The sequence below is a fragment of the Anabas testudineus genome, chromosome 16 (genome assembly GCF_900324465.2).
Source record: "Anabas testudineus chromosome 16, fAnaTes1.2, whole genome shotgun sequence".
Taxonomy (NCBI): Eukaryota; Metazoa; Chordata; class Actinopteri; order Anabantiformes; family Anabantidae; genus Anabas; species Anabas testudineus.
Genome location: NC_046625.1, coordinates 19,122,702 through 19,144,335, shown reverse-complemented (window position 1 = coordinate 19,144,335; position 21,634 = coordinate 19,122,702). Strand labels below are relative to the sequence as shown.

The window sequence follows — 21,634 nt, the reverse complement described above, 5'->3', positions numbered from 1 at the left end:
GACAGTTACGACTGCTGTGTGTGATGCGGATCATGTGTGCGCAGTGATGATGAATGGCTGTTTAGTCTGTTTGGTTTTATGGTGTTTTAGTGGTTCACTTCACCGTGGCAGGCAGTCTAGCTGAGCAGGACGTCAACTGAAAGGGGCAAAAAGAGGTGATGTACACTTACCATTGGTCACACACTCTGCCAGTCATCCTGCCCATCTGAGAACATGAGGGAGCCATAAAGAACCATTAGCCAGACGAACACAATCTTTTTAATGTCCCACCCTACCCCCGCTTCTCTCTGCTTTCGACCTTCTCATAACTCAGTTCTCTGTCACACTGTCCCTCACTCCCCCCTTCTCCCATTTGCTCACAAACAGGCTGTTCCTTTGCAGGCCTTTAAGTTGCTTAATTTGCTTCTTCTTTCTACCAAACAAAGATTTTATGTAGAAATACACCTGTTTCATTGGGTTTAATCAGGTCTTAGGAAGGTGATGATTCAGACGTGGATACGTAACGGGAGTGTGAGTTGTTCAGAGAAGAAGCAGGACACTGACGTTTTCTCTGAAATGTTTCTGTACATCAGATCAGACATTTTGAAAAAGGGCATTTCTAAAGACACGTCTTCAAATATTGACTTAGAGACCCAGAAACCCTTGCGTTAGATCCTAGATTTTATTATAGCACCAATTAATTATAACTAAGTACCCAGTTCACGGGAAAAAAAAATCAGTGGGGAAATCTACATGGAGTGTCAAAGGGGAATGGGTAAAGTTTGTAATAAAGCTACAAACTAAAGATGTAACACAGGCTTTTACATTTTTTGGGTGGAGTCTGAGAAGTTATTTCTAATTATTGACTTTCTGTGTCTTGTTTCTAGGTTTTCAAAAGCTTATGTACATATTTGTCATTTTATTGTCCAATTACATCTTGGGCTGGGACTAATAGGGAGTGGGGGCAGAAACCACATAAGTTGGGTGGCAGTTGCCCCCTTTTGCCCCCCTCCCCCTCCCCCAGTAGATCTGCCCCTGAACAAACCGACAGCTAAATTAAAATATTAGTAGAACCTGATTTTTCTGTACCGAAGTGTGTGATAAAATCTCTCTGTGCCAATTGAATTCAATAAAACCAGCTCGAACAAGAAGCTCCTGTAGAACCACATGGTTTATTTAAGCAGCTGCTGAGAAAAAATGTTTTTAGGGCTTTTTTATAAAGGATATATTTCTCAATTTAATAACTTGTGGTAATATTGAAAATTCCTCACTCTTAAAATATCATTGTAACTCATACAAATCTAAGCTGATGCGTACAAGAAACAAATGTCCCGTTTAAAACTCGCGGGGCTTCAGTTTCATATTGAAACATAGATTTTTATTTTGACCTTTCCTGGTTGGGGTCCAGCGTTTATTTTTTTTTAAGGATTTTTTCTTAATTGCTGCTCCAAGGTCGACTCCTAAGTAGTCACTCCTTAGGTGAGATATTTCAGTCAACTAGACCTACGCTGACTATAAAACTGTTTGTACATGTGGACTATTATGTTTCGGCTTTGTTTGTGAACGTCTTGGTAGATTATTCCTGGACGGTGAAGTTTGCCTCTTTCCATTTGGAGCCACAAACATGGAAAGTTGCTAAGTATAACTTGAACTTCTCTGTTTGCCTCATTCTTCCTCGTGTCCTTGACATTTAGGAGGTTCTGACTTTTACATGACCAGCTCTTGGCTCGAGCTTCCCTTATAGTAAACGATGACAGCATCCCACGCTGGCCGTCCAGTCTAGATCTGTGATGAACAGAGTGTGTAGCAGTCTGCCTCATTGCTGTTATAGCGCTGAGGGCTCAGAGCCAGACCATCCAGATGCTGACGTCACCTCCACTTTTGTGCACTGCAATGAGCAGGAGGGAGGGAGCAAATAAAGTGATTGGTTTACAGACCCCCTTCTCCATGACACATCGTGAAACTAAAAGGGCCTGAGGCCCAAGTTATCACATTCACCTTTAACGGTGCACACTGAGATGTTGTTTTAGAAAAGAATCCAAACCAGCGGCCAACAGGCCTCCTGACCACAGCGTCTGTCGCTGTTCTCTGGATAAATAAACAAATAAAGTCAGGACAAAGGTCACTATAGGTTTTGGCAAGGAAACAACCATGATTCCTTCTTCTTTTTTTTTAACACATAGGTTTTCCCCTCCATGTGTTTTTTTTTTTTCTCTTTTCTTTTTTCAATCAGTTCCAGTGAGAAAATGGAAACATGCACTTATGTGTGAGTTATACTGCCTGAGGCTAGAAATGTCTTTTCATTGCTTTCTTTAGTGTTACAAGTGTAAAACCAGCGTGTAAATGAAATTTTGTAATGTTAAGATGGGAGACAGCTATGTGTGATCTTTGGGAGGGAAACCACAGGGGGGGGGAATGGATTATAGAAATGTGCTTTAAACGCATCTCGAGTGACACACACACACACACACACACACAAGACCTCTGTCCTTAGTGAAGAGATGTGTGTTTGTCCTGACTTTACACTGTTTTGCACAATCACACTGACATGGACAATAGAGCTCTCACATGAAAAGAATTTCCTGAAATAAATAAAAGATTAAGTGCCACACCTAGTGGCTGAAGGGGGTAGAGCATTCAGCACTTGTGCTCCAATCAGGATGTGCAGAGGTTGCTGAAGGTGATCAGACAGTAGCAGGAGTCCTCTGTTGTTTGTTTGCCTGAACACGTGAACTCACCTACACTTTGTTTTCTGTGGCCCTGTGTCACTAACTTCCCCAACAGCTCTCACTTATCATCTCTGATTTCTAATTACTCCCAGCACTGATTGTTGCACATTTGTCGAGCATCCATCGTTTGAAAGTCATCGCAGGGTGGATGCTTGCCAGACACCCCCCCCCCCCCCCCCCCCTCCTCTTGTCTTTGGCCCCACAAGGTGAGCCGGTTCAGACTCGAGGCTGAAAACTGTGCCTGTCCTGACCTTCTCGCATGTCTCCGTTGATGAGGTCGCTCGGGTCAGTGTGAAAGGCCCCGTTCAGCCTGGAAACCCCAGAAAATTGTTGGGTGATTTATTCATGTTCCACAATTACAGCCTCTCCAGCGATTAGCATTAATTTCAGGGGAGGAGGAGGAGGAGGAGGAGGAGGGGTGTGGGCACGGTCCTGGGCGCAATAAGAGAGGCGTGACGGGATGGTTGACTTGTGGGCCCACTTCATTACGCACATTATGCAGATAATTGCTTTTCTGGTCAACCTGTAATTATTCAACCGAACATCAGTCAGTGGAAGAAAGCGGAACAGCAACTAGAGCGACTTGACAGCAGCTCCTCAGTTTACTCTGAATCTCCAATCAAGAAAACTCCCGATTCAAAAGTCCTATGAAGACATCCGCTGGGGAAGAGGTGGTATAACCGCGTGGTTTGCCATTAGCAAAGACTGTTCAGAAATAGATGCACTGCAACCACCGCAGAGAAGTTTGAATCCACAAGACAAAAAAAAAAAAAAAGTGCATTAACTTTTTCCTGAAAGATGAGGGAGGGAGGGAGGGAGGGGGGCGGCTGTCATCTCGGACATCTTAAATGAGAAGAAACGCCAAACTGGGAATCCACACACGTGACAGCGGCACGGCGCTATATGAGCAAAAGGGCAGCAAGCATCAGGACCAGTAGGGAGTCAGTCGCCGCTCAACCTCAGCAGCGCGCACAACGCAGACTCGCAGGCTCGCGCTCAGCTCGCACCGGCTCTCGTTCCCCCCCCCCCCTCTTTAGAGAAGGCGACCTATGCGAGTTGGTTTCTGCTGTGGACGCGGCCGGGACACGCGTGAGTGAGAGGGAACGCAGGTAAACCGGAATTTAGGCTTTTACCCAGAGGAGGAAAGGAAAGGAAACCCCCCCACCCCACCTCACCCCACCCCACCACACACGCCCCCACCCCTTCTTTCACCGCTACCACCTTTTTTCCTCCTCTTCGGACCTCTGCGCTCTTCTGGAGACACAAGTTTCTCACACCAAAAAGGGGATGCTGCATGTTCCCGAGCCGCACTTGCACTCTGAGGGAACCTAAACGTGGACCGGAGTGGAATTACACTACAACTGGTGCAAGGTAGACACCAGCACATTATCTCACGGAGCGTTTGGGCCACTATTACGCACGGGTGCGCTCTTTTTTTTTTTTTTTTTTTTTTTTTGTTGGAGGGGACGTGTGAGCTTACGCATTGTCTTTGCATCTGATCTGCGGCTGTTCCAACACATTAACACACAGAAGAGATCCTGATTTAGTTGAAATCCCCTCTCTCTCTATAAAGCCCACGCGTCATTGTTTAAGAAGGTGTTGATTTGGTTCCACTGTTATCACTGTAACCTCCTTTGTCGTTCTCCCCGCAGCGCCCCAAAACGACACTTTTAGTGACAAGAGGTTCAGCGCGCTCCAGAAAATGACCCCAATCGGCGGCGTGATACCATGTCGCATCCCGTCTGATGTTTGACACATTTGAGGAGCGACCAAAAGAAACTGGAGGAGGACATTGCAAAGTCAGAGAATTCATCCCAAGCCCCGTTGGCACGTTTTTTACTGGCGTCCGAACAACCGATCGCCGTCCAGATGCAGTTTCGACTCTTCTCATTTGCTCTGATCGTATTGAACTGTATGGAGTACAGCAACTGTCAGGCGCCGTCGCAACGCTGGAGGAGAAACAAAAGAGGTAAGATGGGCTTATCATCTACAGGTCCCAGAGCAGCATCCGGACAGTTACTTAATCAGATAGTTGGAGAGTTTGTGCGGGTCACGAGAGATAACGGCACCAATCCAAGAACTGTGTCGCTCTCACAGTCTGTTAAAGTGCGTCTCCTTCTCGTTTCGGTGTAGGTAGACGTTCTCTGTACGTCTCAACACATTCACAGCGCGAGAAAAGCAGACGGCAGCTCAGAAACTCTGACACACTGATAACTATTTGATTCTGAAAATGTACCGATGGGGGTTCGCGATCCAAAGACAGACTGGAGTTCAGGAACATTCCAGAAACTAAAAGAGAAAATAAACTTGTCATCTAATGCCTGAATTACTCTTGCCCTGGAGTTTGGTGTAATTCATTCATCTCCTCACATAAGACATGTTCATATGTACAGATTTCAGAGCCGGTAGCCAACGCGTAAAAGGTGCGTAAAATGTGCCACGCGTGTGGCTGTTCAAAATGGATATTAAAACATATTGTGTCCAGAGATGGGCTCATATTTAAAGCACGCTGTGAGACTGGTTATTAACCCTACTTCTTCTTTTTTGTAGCCCCGACAAAGGGCGCCAGATATTATTTGTATGTAAAACTGCTAAAAAGCTCCTGGTGCGGCTCGATCTATAGAGAGCGGAGGCTCGTAGGAGGGGAGGGCGTCTGTTGCGGGAACTGTTTAATGAATAGACACGGAATCCCCATCTCCTGACTTATGAGTTGCACATCTCCCCTCCAGTCCCTTAAGCTGGTTTTAATTGATCTCATAACCACTTTGAACAGTTGGTAGCAAACCCGCATAACAATAGCTCAGCGGAGGCGCAGGAGTTGAGTAGAGGATCAGCCCCTTTGTAAATACTACTCTATACTCTGAATGAATGAGGAGACAGTGGGATTAGGAAAGTGGCCCCCGCTGAGCCTTCCTCAAGCCACTGACATATCTCGCCGAGATTCTCAGGGTGACCTGAGACTGAGACTGAGACTTTGTCAGGGCTGCGTTCGGGGACCTTGCAGCGGACTGCAGGGGCAGCGCGAACCGTCTTTGGCAGTACAGTAGAAAAACTCATTCACAGTCAAGGGAGAGGGCGTCTTGTAAACTGTAAGAGAATCGCAGATTTAATCATATGCGCTGCGTGCCAGAGGGAACCTCCACACTCTGAAAGCCCTCCACTGCCCATCTGCAAATAATCAGGCAATCACTGCGGGGTACTGGCACACACACACACACACACGTTCTTCTGCTTCTTTCTGTGCGGACTGTGTGATGTTGGATAGTGAGTAAGAGATACAGTGTCATTCTCTCTAGTTGACCCAGTCTTTTATTAGAACTGAGGGTGTTTTGGTTGGTCAAGCACAAAAATCTTCACATTTGTCTTTAGGTGCGTGTTTATCTGTGGAGACTGTCTCTGCGTAAAAGAGAGAGGGAGAGAGAGAGAGGGGAGAGACTCACAGAGGCCAAGAGAGAGGGTGTCGGGGTGGGCTGAGATCAAGAGGTTAACTTACACATTTGACCTCAAGAACAGCTTTAGGCTGAGCACGATAAGCTACACATTGTTAATGCCAACTCTCAGGACGCATGTTAAACTAAGCCCGTGCAAATATGTCCAGGTTTTGCCTCTGCACTAAAGATAAAAGTGAATGTGTGTGTTTGGTGGTGGTGGTGGTGGTGGTGGGGTGTGTGTGAGGGGGTGGACAGCACTTTGGGCCAAAAGTGCCATTCTAGCAAGGAGTGGGCAGGCAGCCAAGCTTTTGGTATTTGCTTCCTTCCTTTATTTATCACGGTTATATTGAAAGAAGCATGTGTAAGAGATCATTGTCCAATAGGCTCAGAAATGCTTGAATATTTTTTTTTTCAGCCCTCAAGGTTCCTGTGACAGCTTCATATACAACCTGTCTGGCATGCACGGGGAGCTATCTAAACCGTTCAGGAGTGTTGAGACCCAGGCGCGTTTGAAACTTAATTTGGCCACACGCCGTTCCTCAGGCGTACCTGTTTTGTATGTAAAAAAAAAACAAAACACACACCCTGCATAATTTCACAAAGTGTCATTTTCAATTTTACATGCATGAAAAAGTTTTGCCATTGATTAACCATGTGCATGTAGCCAGATGACTGAGTGAGGTGCAGGGCATGGAGATGCCAGTATAATTAGGGGATGTCAAGGAGAAAATGAGCCGTTGCGTATGACTTGTGCTCACTGAAATGTATGAGTAGTCAAGATTGGGATCTTTTTGCGGTATCTGGGCTGATCTTGTCTTGCTCACACACTGGCATGACCCAATCTCTCATTTGGCTGCGGTAATTGTACATACACATTTTTTTCATGTAAAACAGATGACAAAACATATCAAATTTACACCTCCTTACTCCCTTTGCTGCCCACTGGAACCAGGGAAATGATGCCAATGAGCCCTGCTATGATATCATAGCTAGACACAAGGGTATTACTTTTCATTTTTATTCTCTGGCTAATGATGCCACCTGCTGACTACATAAAATCAGGCCTGAGTAGCAGTGCCGCTTGAAGGAACAGAGAAACACTGTGGGGCCCTGAGACATTTAAACAGGTAATGAATAGGTAATAGCAGTCGAGAGTGGTGAAAATCTGTCATGTGATACCGTTAACCCTTCCTCGTATACCCAGAAATCCGAAATGGGAATTCTCAGGTGGCCTCGGCATGTTCAGATCGAATTCAACTGTGTAATCTGTTACTCAGTTGCATTCCCAGATGTTTTTGGGGGCAAAAGTGATTAGATTAAACCGAGTCAGCGTGCACGGTGGAGGGAGGGAGGTCAGAGATGCATGACATTTTGCACCTCTGGTGACGGTCAGGAACGAGGGTGTGTGCGTGGTGAGCTCCGGATGCCAAATACATAGCTAATAGTCGTGATTTGTGGTTGACCGTGGAAACTTGATTCTCATGTATTTGACTTTTCTGGTGTCAGTTTGTTGATGTTTTAGCCAAAGAAATGTGATTTGGAATAATTTTTTAGAAACTCCAAAAGTGAGTTGCATTTTTCTGAGGTATAAATACAAACAAATTATAGCGGCTTTGAATGCGGGAAGGTGATTTTAAACCAGCCGCCTCTGTTTCTAAGACCTGGAGAGCGGGCCTCTGTGTGCTGAAAGCTCATACAAAGTCCCAGGTTTGTGGGTGTAAGTGTTAATGTTGGAACCCGGCACTTTGGCGCAATATAATATGTTGATTAAGTGCCTAACGGGGAGGAGGGGGGAAAGCTCCAAGAGGCTGTTTTAAAACCAGCTTTGCCACTTTTGCCTTTGGAAAAAGTGAAAAAGCTGCAGCTTAAGATGGCACATCTGTTAATAAGACTTTTCCACGTGCTACCTCTATATCATTGTTATATCATTGTATTGTTGCTCACAGTTCAATGCAAGATCGATCGTCTTACAGAAAAACCTGAAACAGCAGTGGCGGCTCAGCCTCGTCTCCTCAGAGGTTGTGGTGGGGGCTTTTTAGGGGATGAGGAAGGCATATTTAAGCAGATCAGCTCAAAATGGCTGAATGTGAACAGCATCACCTGAGAGGGATTACAGCGAGCCGAGCCTTGACCTGAGCCCGAGCTCCGGCGTCAAGGAACAGAGCTCTGTCTTTTCTCTCCCAGGCCTCATCAGCCAAGCTTTGATAAGTGTAAATCTGAGTGTGTGTGTGTGTGTGTGTGTGTGAGAGAGAGCGAGAGAGAAGAAGAGTGCAAGGGGGTGGTGCAGGGGGTGCGGACAGCACATTTCCGATGCGCCGAAGACATCAAGTGCAGAGCAATTTGTACAGTCCCATCAGCTTCACCCACCCCAAATTCTTTGACCAATCACGTCCACTGTCCATGTTGGGGATTATCATGGTCAGTGAAGACAATGATTCACTTATGTGCTGTATTGATAAATCACATTAGTCTGACCCAGCCTCTGAACTCTGTCGAAAGACTAGCTCCTTGTTTGACCTACTAACCCATGCATGTCGATCCTGGCCTGTAGCGCAGCTCCTGCTCCGAGTCACAGCGGTATCAGATGAAGCCGGTGAAAGGCTCCTCAGTGCGCTCATGCCATGCTACACTGCCGAAAACCCCAGCAGAGGAAAAAACATGCAGTGGCATGAACTTTTTACTGGAGGCGCAGACACAGAGAGAGATTCTTTGATGCACCACGTGACAAAGTGGAGATGGTCTGTTTTTTTTTTTTTTCGTGTTTTCCCCACAGAAAACAAAATCTATTCTCCCATTTAATGTTAATGCATTTATCACATCACCACTAACAAAGTGCATAGATTTTCATTTTACTTGCAGTAGTACTACACGAGGGCATCGCCTCTTCCACCCTTAGTCATTGTCATCAGGGATCCCATATGCTGGCAAAGCTAAATGCCTTTTTTTTTTTTTTTTCACGGAAACGAGAAATAAAAAGTTATTACACCACACTCCTTATTTCCTCACTGTGATTGGAAACTCTTGAGCTGCGGACAAAAACTGCAGTGTCCCTCCAGAGCGCGAGGGCGATTTTGTAACCCTCACCTATGCCCGTTCCCTCCATTGCACACTCCCCCGGAGCAATTACACCTTAATACGTTTCCTTATAAAGCTACTAAATATGACCAGCCAATTTGGTTCGATTCTCTCAAGTATATTGGGTCGTAAAAAATCTAATGCGGGAATCATTTCTAAGTGCCACACATAAAACAACAACACAAAAGGAGTCGTTTTTTCTTTTTCTTTTTCTAAATGACTCATACAAGGGCTTCACAGGTAGGAGAGCTGCCCAGAGCCGGAGATGGAGCCCCTCAGGCTTACACTGAAATGCACTTCCAGACTACTTACCTCTCACATTACTAATACACACCTCTAAAAGAATTCAGTGAAGAGCTGTTTAGAGGTAATGATGTGGATACAATAGGCATCCATTGTGTTTTTTTTCCTAATGTATCTGATAATGGAAATTGTTGGCCATACAAAATTGCATCGTTTGTTTGCTTTTTCATTACAAAATAAACGTTAAAGTTGTTTGACCTGTTGCTTCCCGGGGTTAAAGGAATCCGTAGTTCTGGAGGTCATACATGTAATTCATAGTTAAGTTGTTTTCTAACATGTCTGCTGCAGACCTATGAACAATGGCAGCACTGTCTGCGTAGAGAATTGGGAGAATTGACACTGTGACAATCAGCTTTTCCTCAATTTTTTATTTTTTTTGAATTCCTTCACATAGTAAACAACTCAGTGGTTACTGCTGGGGCTGAGATTAACACGCCTGGCTCTCACCTGCCTGTGGCTCACGCTGCATTAGGATATTTGCATGAAGTATTTCCCCTGTATCTGTTGAGCTCAGCAGGAGGTGCAGGGTTGAAGCCGTGTCTCAATCTTTATGTTGTTGTTTAGTGCAGGTTAACAAAGTTACTGCTCACAGCCTAGAAATAGTCTGGCAGGTAAGCTTCTGTCAGAGGCCCAGCCAGACTAGCCGTTTCCCCCTGCTCCAGGCTTTAAGCTACTCAAGCTTCAGCCTAATCTCCTGTTGGCTCTAGCTTCTTATTTACTATACACAAATAAAAGTGGGACCTTCTCATCTTATCGCATACAGCTTATTAATTTGCAAACGGCGTCTTCGCCTCAGAAAAGCCGAGCAGAATTAGTGATACAAGACCCTTCGGTAGGCATTTTAATGTCTAGTGTTTCTAGAAAAGCGCTTGTATGCGATGTCAGTGTGTTCCTCTGCGGGCCTGCCGACTTGTACCTACTTTGCATCGATCTGTAAGGCCTGGAAATCTGAAACTCAAAGAGACCTCTTGAGAATATTCACCAAAATGTGCATAAGCACACACACACACACACAGATTCTAGTTTGGGGCTGAGGGCTGTTTGCATCATTGCCTGTTTGAATGGCTGCCCCTCTAACAACGGGGAGGCATGGGGCTCTGGTCGCTACCCCCGTGCTCACCACTTAACACTTGACAGATGGACAAGAGTCCTTTTTCCCCCCTTCTCCCTGCTTTTATGGGATCTCTAATTATGCTTACATGCCACATCAAAATAAAGCTCAGCATGCAATTCCTTTTGTATGGAGAGGAAGTGAGCTGGTCAGATGCAATAAAGCGTCTCTCTGCAGAGCTCGCCTGTAATTTGGCCGCCCAAGTATGGACATGGAGAGGTAAAGGTAAAGGTGCTGCAGCCCCCACTGTTGCCTACAGACTGTCTGATGCTTTGTGTCTTTTGGTTTGTCCAATTACAGCAAATCTGTATTGCTGCTATGCCTGTGCACTTGAATACATGATAAAATATGAGCATTCAAGTTGCTGAGGAATTGAGCCGAGACTAGTCGGAACAAGAGCTTTGAACGCTACAGCGTGTAAGTCTTACATTGGATTTTTTCTGTTTGTTTTCTTGGGCATGGGACTGTGTTGAGGCTGGCTTGTGCTTCTATCTGCTAACTCTCAGGCCTTGTGGTGTGAGGAGGGGAAGGCCTCATGACTGCCTGCGGAGTGCAGAAGCACCCGGTGTGTTTTTAATCATGAACAAAGCTGGGAGTCATTACAAGGCCTCAGTGCTGGGCTCATTGTCTTTCTGACTCCCTCTGTGGAGAGAGAGAGAGAGAGAGGGGAAGACTGAATGGGAGGGGGAGGACGATAGAGAGGGGCAACATAGCATGCATGTCAGATGTAAAGGTCTTAGAGGAGTGATTGAATGAGACATGAGGCAAAGCAATAAGACTGTAGATCAATCATGTAATGGAAGCTACAGTATGTAATGTTTTGCCCAAGGCAGCATGCTGAATTGCTTCTCCCACCAGTATTGTACAAGCTCACACCCTAATAATTGTCACTCATTTTGATGAGCTGCGCGATTAGTTGTAAGATGAGAAAGCGCCAAGGCTCTCTAAACTTACAAGGCCAGCGTTCTAGCCAGCACATTAGCCATGTTCAGCGCTTTTACTGTGCCTGAGCTTGGACGGATAATGCGAATGTTCACCGTTTGTATTTGTATGTGTGTATTATGATGTAATACGCCGACATGCAATAAACTGTTCTGTACTTTTCCTCCTTACTGTCGTGACCCCTTCTCAGAGCATGGCGAGTGTGGAGAAGACACTTAACCTCCAAGTAGTCATCAGACCAATAAAGTATTAAAACCCACCTGTAGCCGTCTCTGAGCCTCCGAGGTAACCACCTACATACAGATGGTTAAACCTGCATTACAGTATGTATTTGGCCACATGTGGGCAGCAAAGCAATCTGCATTGACAGGATAACAAGAGAAACTTTTCAGCATGCCCTTACATCCAGCAGACGGTGTCCGTTTGCATTTCTGGACATATCCAACTTTCGCCTTCCTTTTAGCTATGGTTTGTTCTCCTCCAGCTCCGAAGAGAAATATGTGGCACTGGAGCTGCTAATGCTATTATTCTGGGCAAGTAGTGGTTGAGTTGAGCTACTCTCTAAGAAGTAAAGCCCAAACAATGAGCTGAAAAATGGTAAAATGACAGTAGAGCTGCATGGCGGCCCTTTTTGTGGGAGACTCCTGCATCCTGTTACCAACTGCTTTCAGTTTGCTTCCTTCCAAAGAATCAGATGCGCTCATGCAAAACAGTAGAAACTAAGGCTGCTATTTATCTCCAGGTTCACAGATTTGAACTTTTGCCACCTGCCGCTGAATGCATTTGACGCGTTTCCTCTCTGCTGAAGCAAATCTCCAGCAGAGTGGACCCATCCCTGTTCACTGTAATACAGAGCAGGACTGACCCAGTTGTTGTGCGGTTGTGGTCTTTGTTGTTGTTGTTTGTCTGTGTTGACTTAAGCCCATGTATGTTTTTTGCATTTTGCTCTGGCTGCTCGCCGCGAAGGCTCAGGACGCAGACCCACACTCGCATACTGTACGTACACGCATGCTGTAAAAGAAAGAGCACGAGTCAAATTGTGGGGGGGAAATTTGCGGATGTGTTATGATTTTTAATGCAGCACATTTTTTATGTTGTGCATTGTCAAAGAGAACATCAATTGTGGTCACTACTTTTGACTTTTCTTTCCCCATTAGGGTTTCACACTAATCTTGTTTTAGGATCCAGACAATGAAACAAGACTGTGGTAGAGAAAAATGCTAGACAGAAAAGTATAAAGCTTTAGAAAAAAAAAGAAGTCCATTAACATTTCTCAGATTCCTCCTTCTCTTTCCCTCCCTCTAGTTATGCACTTGTATTACATCTTGGCTGACTTCTCCTTAACTGGATATTATTTTATTTGTACTGGGGCCAAGTCTCAGGAGCAGCGGCATTAGTTGTGTAAACAGCTGTCACGAGCAGGAGTCATAACTAATAGGTATCTGTAGACAGGGGTCACATGTAGTTTACATGTTTACAGGCTAATGGCTTCAGGGATGGCTCTGCCTTGCAGTAACAGGCAGTAGTATAGTAAAATAGCCAATGCGGGACTCATCAATAAACATGAGCATACATATTCATAAGAGTTTGGACAAGATATTACGTAACTTCAAAGTTATTTTGGTGAATAAGAGGATACATCTCTTCGGTATAGTCTTTTCTGCCTGTTCAGAGAAGAAGAGACAACTCCCGAGGTTGAGTTATAGCACACCGATGCCTGACAACCCAATTTGTTGCTCCTTCGTAGCAGCAAACACTGCGGCGTGTAGGTACAAGACAGGTAAAGCCCCGTGCATCTGAGTCTGTTGCTTCCATGAAATAATACACTTACCAAACTCATGCCACCCAGAGATTTTGGACGCAAGTCTCTGCTTCTTCATCCAAAATCTCCTTTATCACAGCATCTAATACCTCTGTTAGATTTTAGCTCACCTTCAGAGTGAAGATTAGGTTTCCACACCCAGGAGCACAACTTGTACTTTCACTGAAAGGAAACCAACTTTACGCCACACTTACTGTTCTTCATTTTACCTTATGTGCACCTTATGCAGGACGCTCATCCTTCATACTTTATTGTGGAATTCATTCCAAGTTTCCCTCAGAGGGCACTGTAGAAAAGAAATGTGCGCTCCTGAGGGCTGAGTGTGGCCTTTTAGAGCCAACACAATCCGGTTCCTGTTAAGAAGCCTGGTCAGTGCCAGCCATTCAAGTGCAGTTTTGTGGTGGTGCGATAACATGAGGCCAGATGTGACTCAGACATCTTCTCCATTTGGATACAATCTCCCTGTCTAAGACAAACCTATGAAACACCTTAATTAAACATCTTTGTTTGTGTTTGTCTGGCTATACATATTTAACACAGTCATATTTAAAGAGAAATGGAAAAACATGTTGGCAGCTTTAGTACAAAAGTATTAACCACATAACAGCCGCAGTGGAGAGATACTGGTTTCATCATTTCTCTAGTAACAAACAGACTTAGGATGAGAAAAGGCCTCTATACTGGATCCAGCCAAGTTCTTTGAGAGAAAAATAAGTGTTTGATGTTCAAGGAGTATTTTGTGGCAGGCACCATGTGTTAAAGTGAGACCAGGTCTTTGCCATCTGTCCCCCGCAGTGCGCTCCACTTTTGACCCTGGCGCTCACCTCAGATCTCCCTGTTGGCCTCGGCGGGTGAGGAGGGGTGTAAGGTTGTATCTTGTTAAAGGGTTAATGAGGTAGAACTCACTTCATGCCTCCTCGAGATCAGCTCTGAAAAGAGATGGCTGTAGCCACTTAGTGAGCGTAGACTACTTACTGGTTGCAAGGTTGTGTTTTCATTTCCCTTTTTTTTTCATTATTTTGTCTCCACCTTTTATGCTGTTGCATCTACGCACTTTGTACGTCTCAGACATCATGTGTCACAGCCTTCAAGGACTGTGACACACCAAGTCGATGGCCTATCAGTGTCAGACCGTCAGTGAGTGTCTGTCGGCCCAGTTTTTGAGCTGCCTCTCGTATTATTGGCACTAGACAGATCTATGGCGGCGGTTAGTTTTTAGCTGATTCAGCATGTTGAATTGGCGGCAGAGATACCAGAGAGACCACTCTGACTGGCTGTTAACGAAAAGAGGACCCTACTGCCTTTTACAATTTCTTATCAGACACTTTCTCTATTGGATGCAGCTATAAACCATCGGTGTTGGGCGAGATTGGTGTGAAAATAGTAAACAAATGCTGCCAAGTGCTGCTTTGTCTACGAATATCAGCAGCATATCAGCATAGTATCAAAGCAGTTAGTCACTAGTAGCAAACAGCATCTACTAACAGTCTGGTTTCAGGATTGTAACTTTGACTGAGCATTTTCTACACTGTTATTCATATCAGCATTTAATAATAATCCATTAATAATACTCACAAATCACAAAAAGTTAAGTGTCACTCATCCGGATCTGCAGATATGGTAAGTTTGACAAATCCACATCTAATTTTTTTACTGTTTTAGATGTGAGAACTGGATGTCCGGATGAATTTAGTCAAGGCGATGACAAATAGGGAAGGAGAGAGCGAACACAGGTCTGAGTGGGAAAGACGGAGCAGTGCTCCATGGGGTGCAAAAATGCCAAACATGCCAGCTCCCTTTTCTGATGCTTGCATGTGATGTCCTCGTTCTCCTGGAGGGAAAACCCCACGTCCACGTCTCACTCAGCTGTGTGTGTGTGTGTGTGTGTGTGTGTGTGAGTGAGTGAATTACTAGACTTCCAGCACATTGAGCTACAGGTGTGAAAATTAGGTGTGAGGTTTATGTGTGATGAATTACCAACATCTGGGCTAATTGGAGCCACTCCACCTTTTCCTCCGCCCCCTTTTTTCTCTGTTCCTTTTTTCTTCTTTCTATTCTGAGAGCAAAACACATTTCTCCCACAGCTTGAGTGAATTTGAGGGAGTGTAAATATTGAAAAACTCCAAGTTCCAAACTTATCCCTGTCTTTTTGGAGCTCATTTCTCACTTCACACTGCTTGTTCCTCAGCTGTATTTTGAAGTTTGGTTGGTTACTGTCATAAATTTGTGGGAAATATGAGACGTTTGAGGCATCTGGAGAGATTTACATGAGATATAAGAAAGACTAATAGCTTTTACATCTACTTTTGTTTTCTTTTCACTGTGCTCTGAAGATAAGTGAATTATCAAAATTCCTGGGATGATAAATTTTAGAATATTAAAATAATTCTCTATTAAATAAAATATTTCACCTGACTTTGAAACTAAAAACCATTTACACCACCAGTATACTTTTTTTTATAGAGCTTTTTTCTCTAACTTATTGCTTTCATGTAACAGATATTGGTGGTCCACAGCAGCCAAACATTCTGGCTAGGGCTGAACTTCTTATTTCTTCTTATATTTTGTACTTTGACTTTTTTTGGCTACGTTGTATTTTCTGAGTTTCCCAGACAATTTGAATTTTGTGAAAAACCTGAAGTGTTTTGCAAACATGTCCTGGACAGTTGAACTAATCATTTCCAAATGTGGCATGCATCATCTCTGGACTCTCACGCCTAAAAGCTATAAAACCATTTATTATACTCCATATAGTTTTGCGGCTAGGGGCCAATATGTTTTTGGCACAAGTTTACAAAGAGAGCCATCATTTATCTGGTTTAATATTCAGAAATCCCACAAATACTGTATCATCCTTTCAGTTCGTTAGACAAGTAACTAAATCCTATTCACTAAATCCTCAGAGTGTAAGGGCTAAACAAGGCTAAGGCTACAATACCAGTTTCCACTTACTATTGTAGTGCTCAAATACAAATCTTAGGTCATGCATTTGTGGCACAACAGTGTAGGTGTGGCGTGAACTTAACATAAAGAGTGAAGGAAGATGGGCGAAGAAGGAGAAAAAGGGCTGGCAAGAAACATAAACCACATGCTTATCTTGAAGTGGCTGCCTTGAGAGCGATAAACTCCATCCTCGTGAGTCATCGATTAACTCCTGTAGTGCTTCCACTCCTGAGTGTCATAAAGTCCCTCAACACCTGCACTGGCCGTCCATGGCATATAAAGGGAATCAAAGGCAGATGCTGAGTGATGACCTGTGCCACTCGGCAGGAAGTGCCACATCAATAGAAAAACGACAGAAAATGTATTTTGGTTGTATATTAAAGATAGAACTCTATCTAAGAGAAAATACTGTCTACTGTAGATGTGTCATTATATTGTAATAGTGTTGCAATGCAATTGTTAATTAGTCTGGAGCGACAAGTAGCTTGTGTAGCTGCAGGTGGACACAGTATGCTACTGCTCACTTACATATTTACTGTACTGAAGTGGGGATGGTCTCATTTATGTCACAGAAGAAAAAAACAGTGAGCTGTTTCCAAAAATATGAATAACGCTGACTCTGCTGAATGATGCTGATGTGGTCATCTAATGAGTCACATATAGTTACTCACCTCCATATGACTGTGGCTCAACCTGTTGAATCACACCGAAGTCAATTACTTTGAGCTTCTGTTTTATTGTTCACTAAAAATTGTAGTTTTAAATTGGCCCCTGTTTTCCAGTTGCCTGTTTGAACCCAGACTGCCTGTTTTACCCATTCGCCACCATATAAAACCACCACCCTTTCAAGTGAGGGTTCAAATCTCCGCGCCGCCCGCCTCGCCTGGTGGATCTGTGTCGCAGGAACACTCTGGCCGAGCTAATGCGCCTGACGGCAAACGCGTTGGCTCGGTCTCATGCTGCAAAATCATTATGAGCAGCAGGACTGTCCTAAATTATAAACATGTGCTTACAGTATGATGTGTTAAAGTAAACTGGGGAAAAACATAGATCCTAAAACCTGACTATTTCCAGCTGGAAAAGAGCCAGAAGCAAGTCCAACATATTTTCTGGAACAGAAATGGGCCTTTAGCACACAGGCCTGATGTAACCCCCCTTCTTTTTTCTTTCTTTTTCTTTTTTTTTTTTTGTCCACAAGTTTTGAACTTTCAGATCCATGATAAATAAAGTCACGGACCTGAAAAAACAGCGGCTTGATGCCATTTTCCATGTACCAGCTTTTAAAGAGCTTTAGCATTGTTGGGCTGTTACAACGGCTGGAGAACTCTGGGTGCGAGGGGCTGACACTGTTGGCTCTCCCGCCTGTTAGAGCTACAGAGCGTAAGCCTGGATATTAAGGCAGTTCAAACCCAGATCCAGAATGCGGCTGTTGCTTCTTATGGTTCAGTCCGTCGCCAGCTGGTGGCTGCAATACTGCTCTGTCCCGTATCTGCCCTTTCTCTCTCTCTCTCTCGCTCTTTCTCGAGCTTTCTCTTTTTCCTCTAAAGTGGGGCAGCAGTAAGCTTATACCATCATTTAGGAGGAACAAGGGAGGTGGACAATAAACAATAATTGTCTGAGTGCCACGAGGAAAGCGTATAATTCTGTTGGTGAATGTGATGCTTTCCACATGAGAGCGCAAATCTTCTTGACCTGCTGTTGCTATGTAACTCTAAAACCTGAGGTTTGCCATCGCTGCCTGTTCTCCATTTGACATTTCTAGATAGTATTCATGGGAATAAAGCGAATTCTTTCTTTCTTCGCGTTACCTGATGGTACCGAGCGTTCTCGCACAGTACTGTAAGCGCCTTCTCCGAACAATGGACAGTGCAGATGCTGGTTTGTCGCGTTCACAGTCTGTGTTATTAGATTTACATACCAGGGGTCCTTGGAGAAATGGAGGAGAACTCGAAGAATAGAAGCAGTTGTGTTTTAATATAAACTCTTGTCTTCAATTTGCTGCATTTGGAATTGCTGCGTAACAATATTGACACAAGGCTGCTGCATTTCCAGACCACTTCAATAGTTAATCCAGGCACATTCTCCCCACTTTTGTCCTCATTTTCCACTTAGTGTGGTTTTATAGTGATACATAAACCAAAACAACCATCCCACAAGCCTTTGTTATTTGCCTCATTGTCAATTACTAATCTGAATTAATTTCAGTTTATGTCTAACATGTAAATGTGGGTGACCCACTGCAGGGACAGTGGATAGGGACAAAGATGCCTAACAAAAAGACAATAAAGGAATCCTTATAAAAGTAGTAGTTAGTAGAAGTAGCAGTTACAGATTGGCTGACTGGAGGGACTCACTGACGCTGCTCAGCGAACATCTCATCTCTGATCGAAGTGAACAGCTAAGAGGTGAAAAGAGGCATGAAACCACTTGTATTAAACCCTTTTCACATGTGGCAAACCGCAGAAAAATTGTACATTTGACAGTAACACATGCATGAATATAAATGTTTTGGCATTACTTAATCTGTTTTGCCCTTAAATCATGAGATGTAAGGGAAGAATTTGCTGCAAGTATTATTAAAACCAGTTACAGTTTGTGTTGTCCACCTCTGATACTGATGGCTATAAAAAGTGTGTTTACATAATAATATAATGCAGCTTGTTTGTGTTTTTTTTTTTTTTTTTATCACGATAAAACTGTCAGATTTAAAGACCTGAAAATGTTTCAGGTTTCAGCAGCTCTGAAACGTTTTTATCAAAGTCAGCTTGCGACGGCTCCACACGACTGAAACCGTATGTATGTATTGTAAGTATCCCTTCTTGTTTGAAATGTAAAACATGGGCTCTAAAAGAAACACAAAAATTATGTGCAATTTGCCTTGTTAGGGGTTCAGGTTGCATGAAAGTTGGAATGGGTCAATGTGAATGATTTCATGGGTAACGGTAGGTGAATGCAAGGCAGGAAGTTAGCTGGCCATGGGTGGAACCCCCCTGTATATCTGGAGGTTTTTGGCAGCGCTGAGCACAGTCTGTCACGCTTGCTTTGGACTCATAAAAACGTACCTGAGACAGAGTTTGGGTTTCTGCTGGATCGCGCTGCTGGTCTAATTGCTATTGAGCCGCATTCGGAGCAAAGCTCCCAGCGAGCCTACGGCTAAAGAATGAGAGTGCTGCGCTCCAAACATGCCGTCATTCTTCATGCAGCGAGTCTGATTTACATGAATGAAAGAGCAAAACTTCACCTGTGCAAGCGAGATACATATCTGCGAGGTCGTTTTGCTGTGTGATGCTGAACTCATGGCTGAATTGATGACTTTTTAAGGGCATCTTTTATTTCATTTGGTCACAACTTTTTTTTTATTTGTTACACGAGGATAAACGCCATTATGTTTGACTATCACAGTGTGTTGCTCATGAATGAGGACGTGGTAGTCACGTTGTTCCTCTACATGGGCGACAACTTTCCGAGACCTTTATCCAAGGCATTTCTTAAGCTTTTGTGTGAAAAAGTCCTTGCAGAGGCTTCTCTAGTGACTTTCATATGGACACTGGCTTTTGGGAAAAAAACTGTTCTTGAGGAAACTTCAATTAGCTGTCACTTTAATTTCAACACGATTGAAAGAAGAAGCGCCAGAAGAGCTGAGACGTTACGTGTTTCGTAGGCAAGAGAAGAAGCACAAGCGGGCAGTCAAATGTGTCAAAACACAGTTAGCATTTGCATAGACTGGATTTAAATGTGTCTTCTCTCTGAGAGCAGGAGAAAAACACAATATGCAAAACAAAACCACATCTATCACGGAGAACACTGCCCCCAGCACACTAAACACACAGCAGTTTCTGCCAAATTAGGTTAAGCTACAATGATCCACAAGACTTGAGAACGGACACTGTACTCATTTCCCTTTGATTTGTTTCCCTCTTGTATGCCACTTAAAAACATAGCTGCTACATGCCTTGACAAAACAGTTTTCAATTTTCATGCCAATAATTGACACTGAGGTCAAAACGTTACTCACAAGCCCCTTTTTTTTTCTACAGCCTCAGTCATCCGGCTATGAAGGCTTTAGTCTTGTATTTCTTCTAGTCCCAGAAATCACATTCAAACAAACGAGTGTTTTCTCTAAGAGTGGTTGAAACCTGCTGGCAGTCCAAAGATTGATGTAAAGTGCGCAAGACATTATGCGTTATGAGTTGGACAGAGCTCCTCCAGACGCTGAATTGTGGCCTCTTTCCTGACATACCTGTGGCCTGAACGTCCAAACCTTTCCACAGACACACACACACACACACACACACACAAACACACAAGCTAATTGCTCTTGAGAAAAAGGTTTCTCTCACCGTATGCAGCCTTTTCTTCCTCTTCTTCTTTTCCCACAGTCGTACGCTCCTTCCAGAATGTGGGATCAGCTGCGTTCGAATGGCTTGTGATTATGTTATTCTCCATCAGCATGCATTGCGAGATTAGCAACCAACAAAACAAAAATTAGACATCAAAGTGCGAGCATGATTTTTAGAGCCAGATTCAGATTCAGTCACTCAGTGACTGTAATTTTTCTGCTGATTGATCGGACATTGATCTAAGATGACCACAGGGATACACTTAATTTCTCTATTAATGTTAGATGAGTTGTTCGCGCACTGTTTATAGTTATATAGAAAGTTATATAGCGTCTATCCCACTAAAACCTGGCTGGAGAAATTAGCTTTCCAGCCACAATCTTTCACCTATGCCAAGTTGGCTTTCCTTTTCTGTCAGTGTTGTGTTCAGGTCTAGTGAGGGCGAAGGGAGTAAATGCGACCAAGGTAATGCAAATGTCACTTCGCTGTAAACACATTCAGACATTACATTATAAGAAGTAAATAAATACTGTGTGTAGCAAAAAATAAGTGACAAAAATTAAACCATTAAAAGTAAAAATGTATAACATGTAATAATAATATAAGAGTGCACGAACAGCTGTACATGTGAACAGTGCCTATAGCCACCGAGTATCATCAACTGACTCCAAAGATGCTGCACTGAATTAAGTAACAACCTGCAATGGCACAATTGAAATAAGAAAATGATATTTTAGACACTGGATTGACAGTTGAACATGAGGCACAGTTTTCCATCTGAGATTTGGAAGAACCTACATTAGTCATAATTTAGGGTTTTCATTTCTCCTGCATGTCTTACTGAGCGAGTGTCGACTGGAGATGAACAGTCACCAGTTTGCGTGATGAATAGGCTTGGAGCGCACAACCCGGCGCTGCCGTGATCGATGGGATGTCACTGTAAACCTCATCCCTAAAGA

At 43.8% G+C, this 21,634-nt stretch overlaps 1 protein-coding gene across 3 annotated transcripts in view; it reads left to right on the top strand.

Moving 5' to 3' along the window:
- Positions 1–3,754: 3,754 nt before the first annotated feature.
- The window catches only part of rspo2 (R-spondin 2), a 49,660-nt gene continuing 31,780 nt past the window's right edge, over positions 3,755–21,634 (top strand). Inside the window, exons 1-2 of one of the 3 annotated variants that reach the window (XM_026370305.1) lie at positions 3,755–3,817; positions 4,361–4,677. In XM_026370305.1, the coding sequence (XP_026226090.1) occupies positions 4,578–4,677 (100 nt within the window). In that variant the 5' untranslated portion in view covers positions 3,755–3,817; positions 4,361–4,577. Of the gene's footprint in view, positions 3,818–3,925; positions 4,132–4,360; positions 4,678–21,634 lie in introns of those variants that run through there. The other 2 variants (XM_026370303.1, XM_026370304.1) reach the window with 2 other exon arrangements.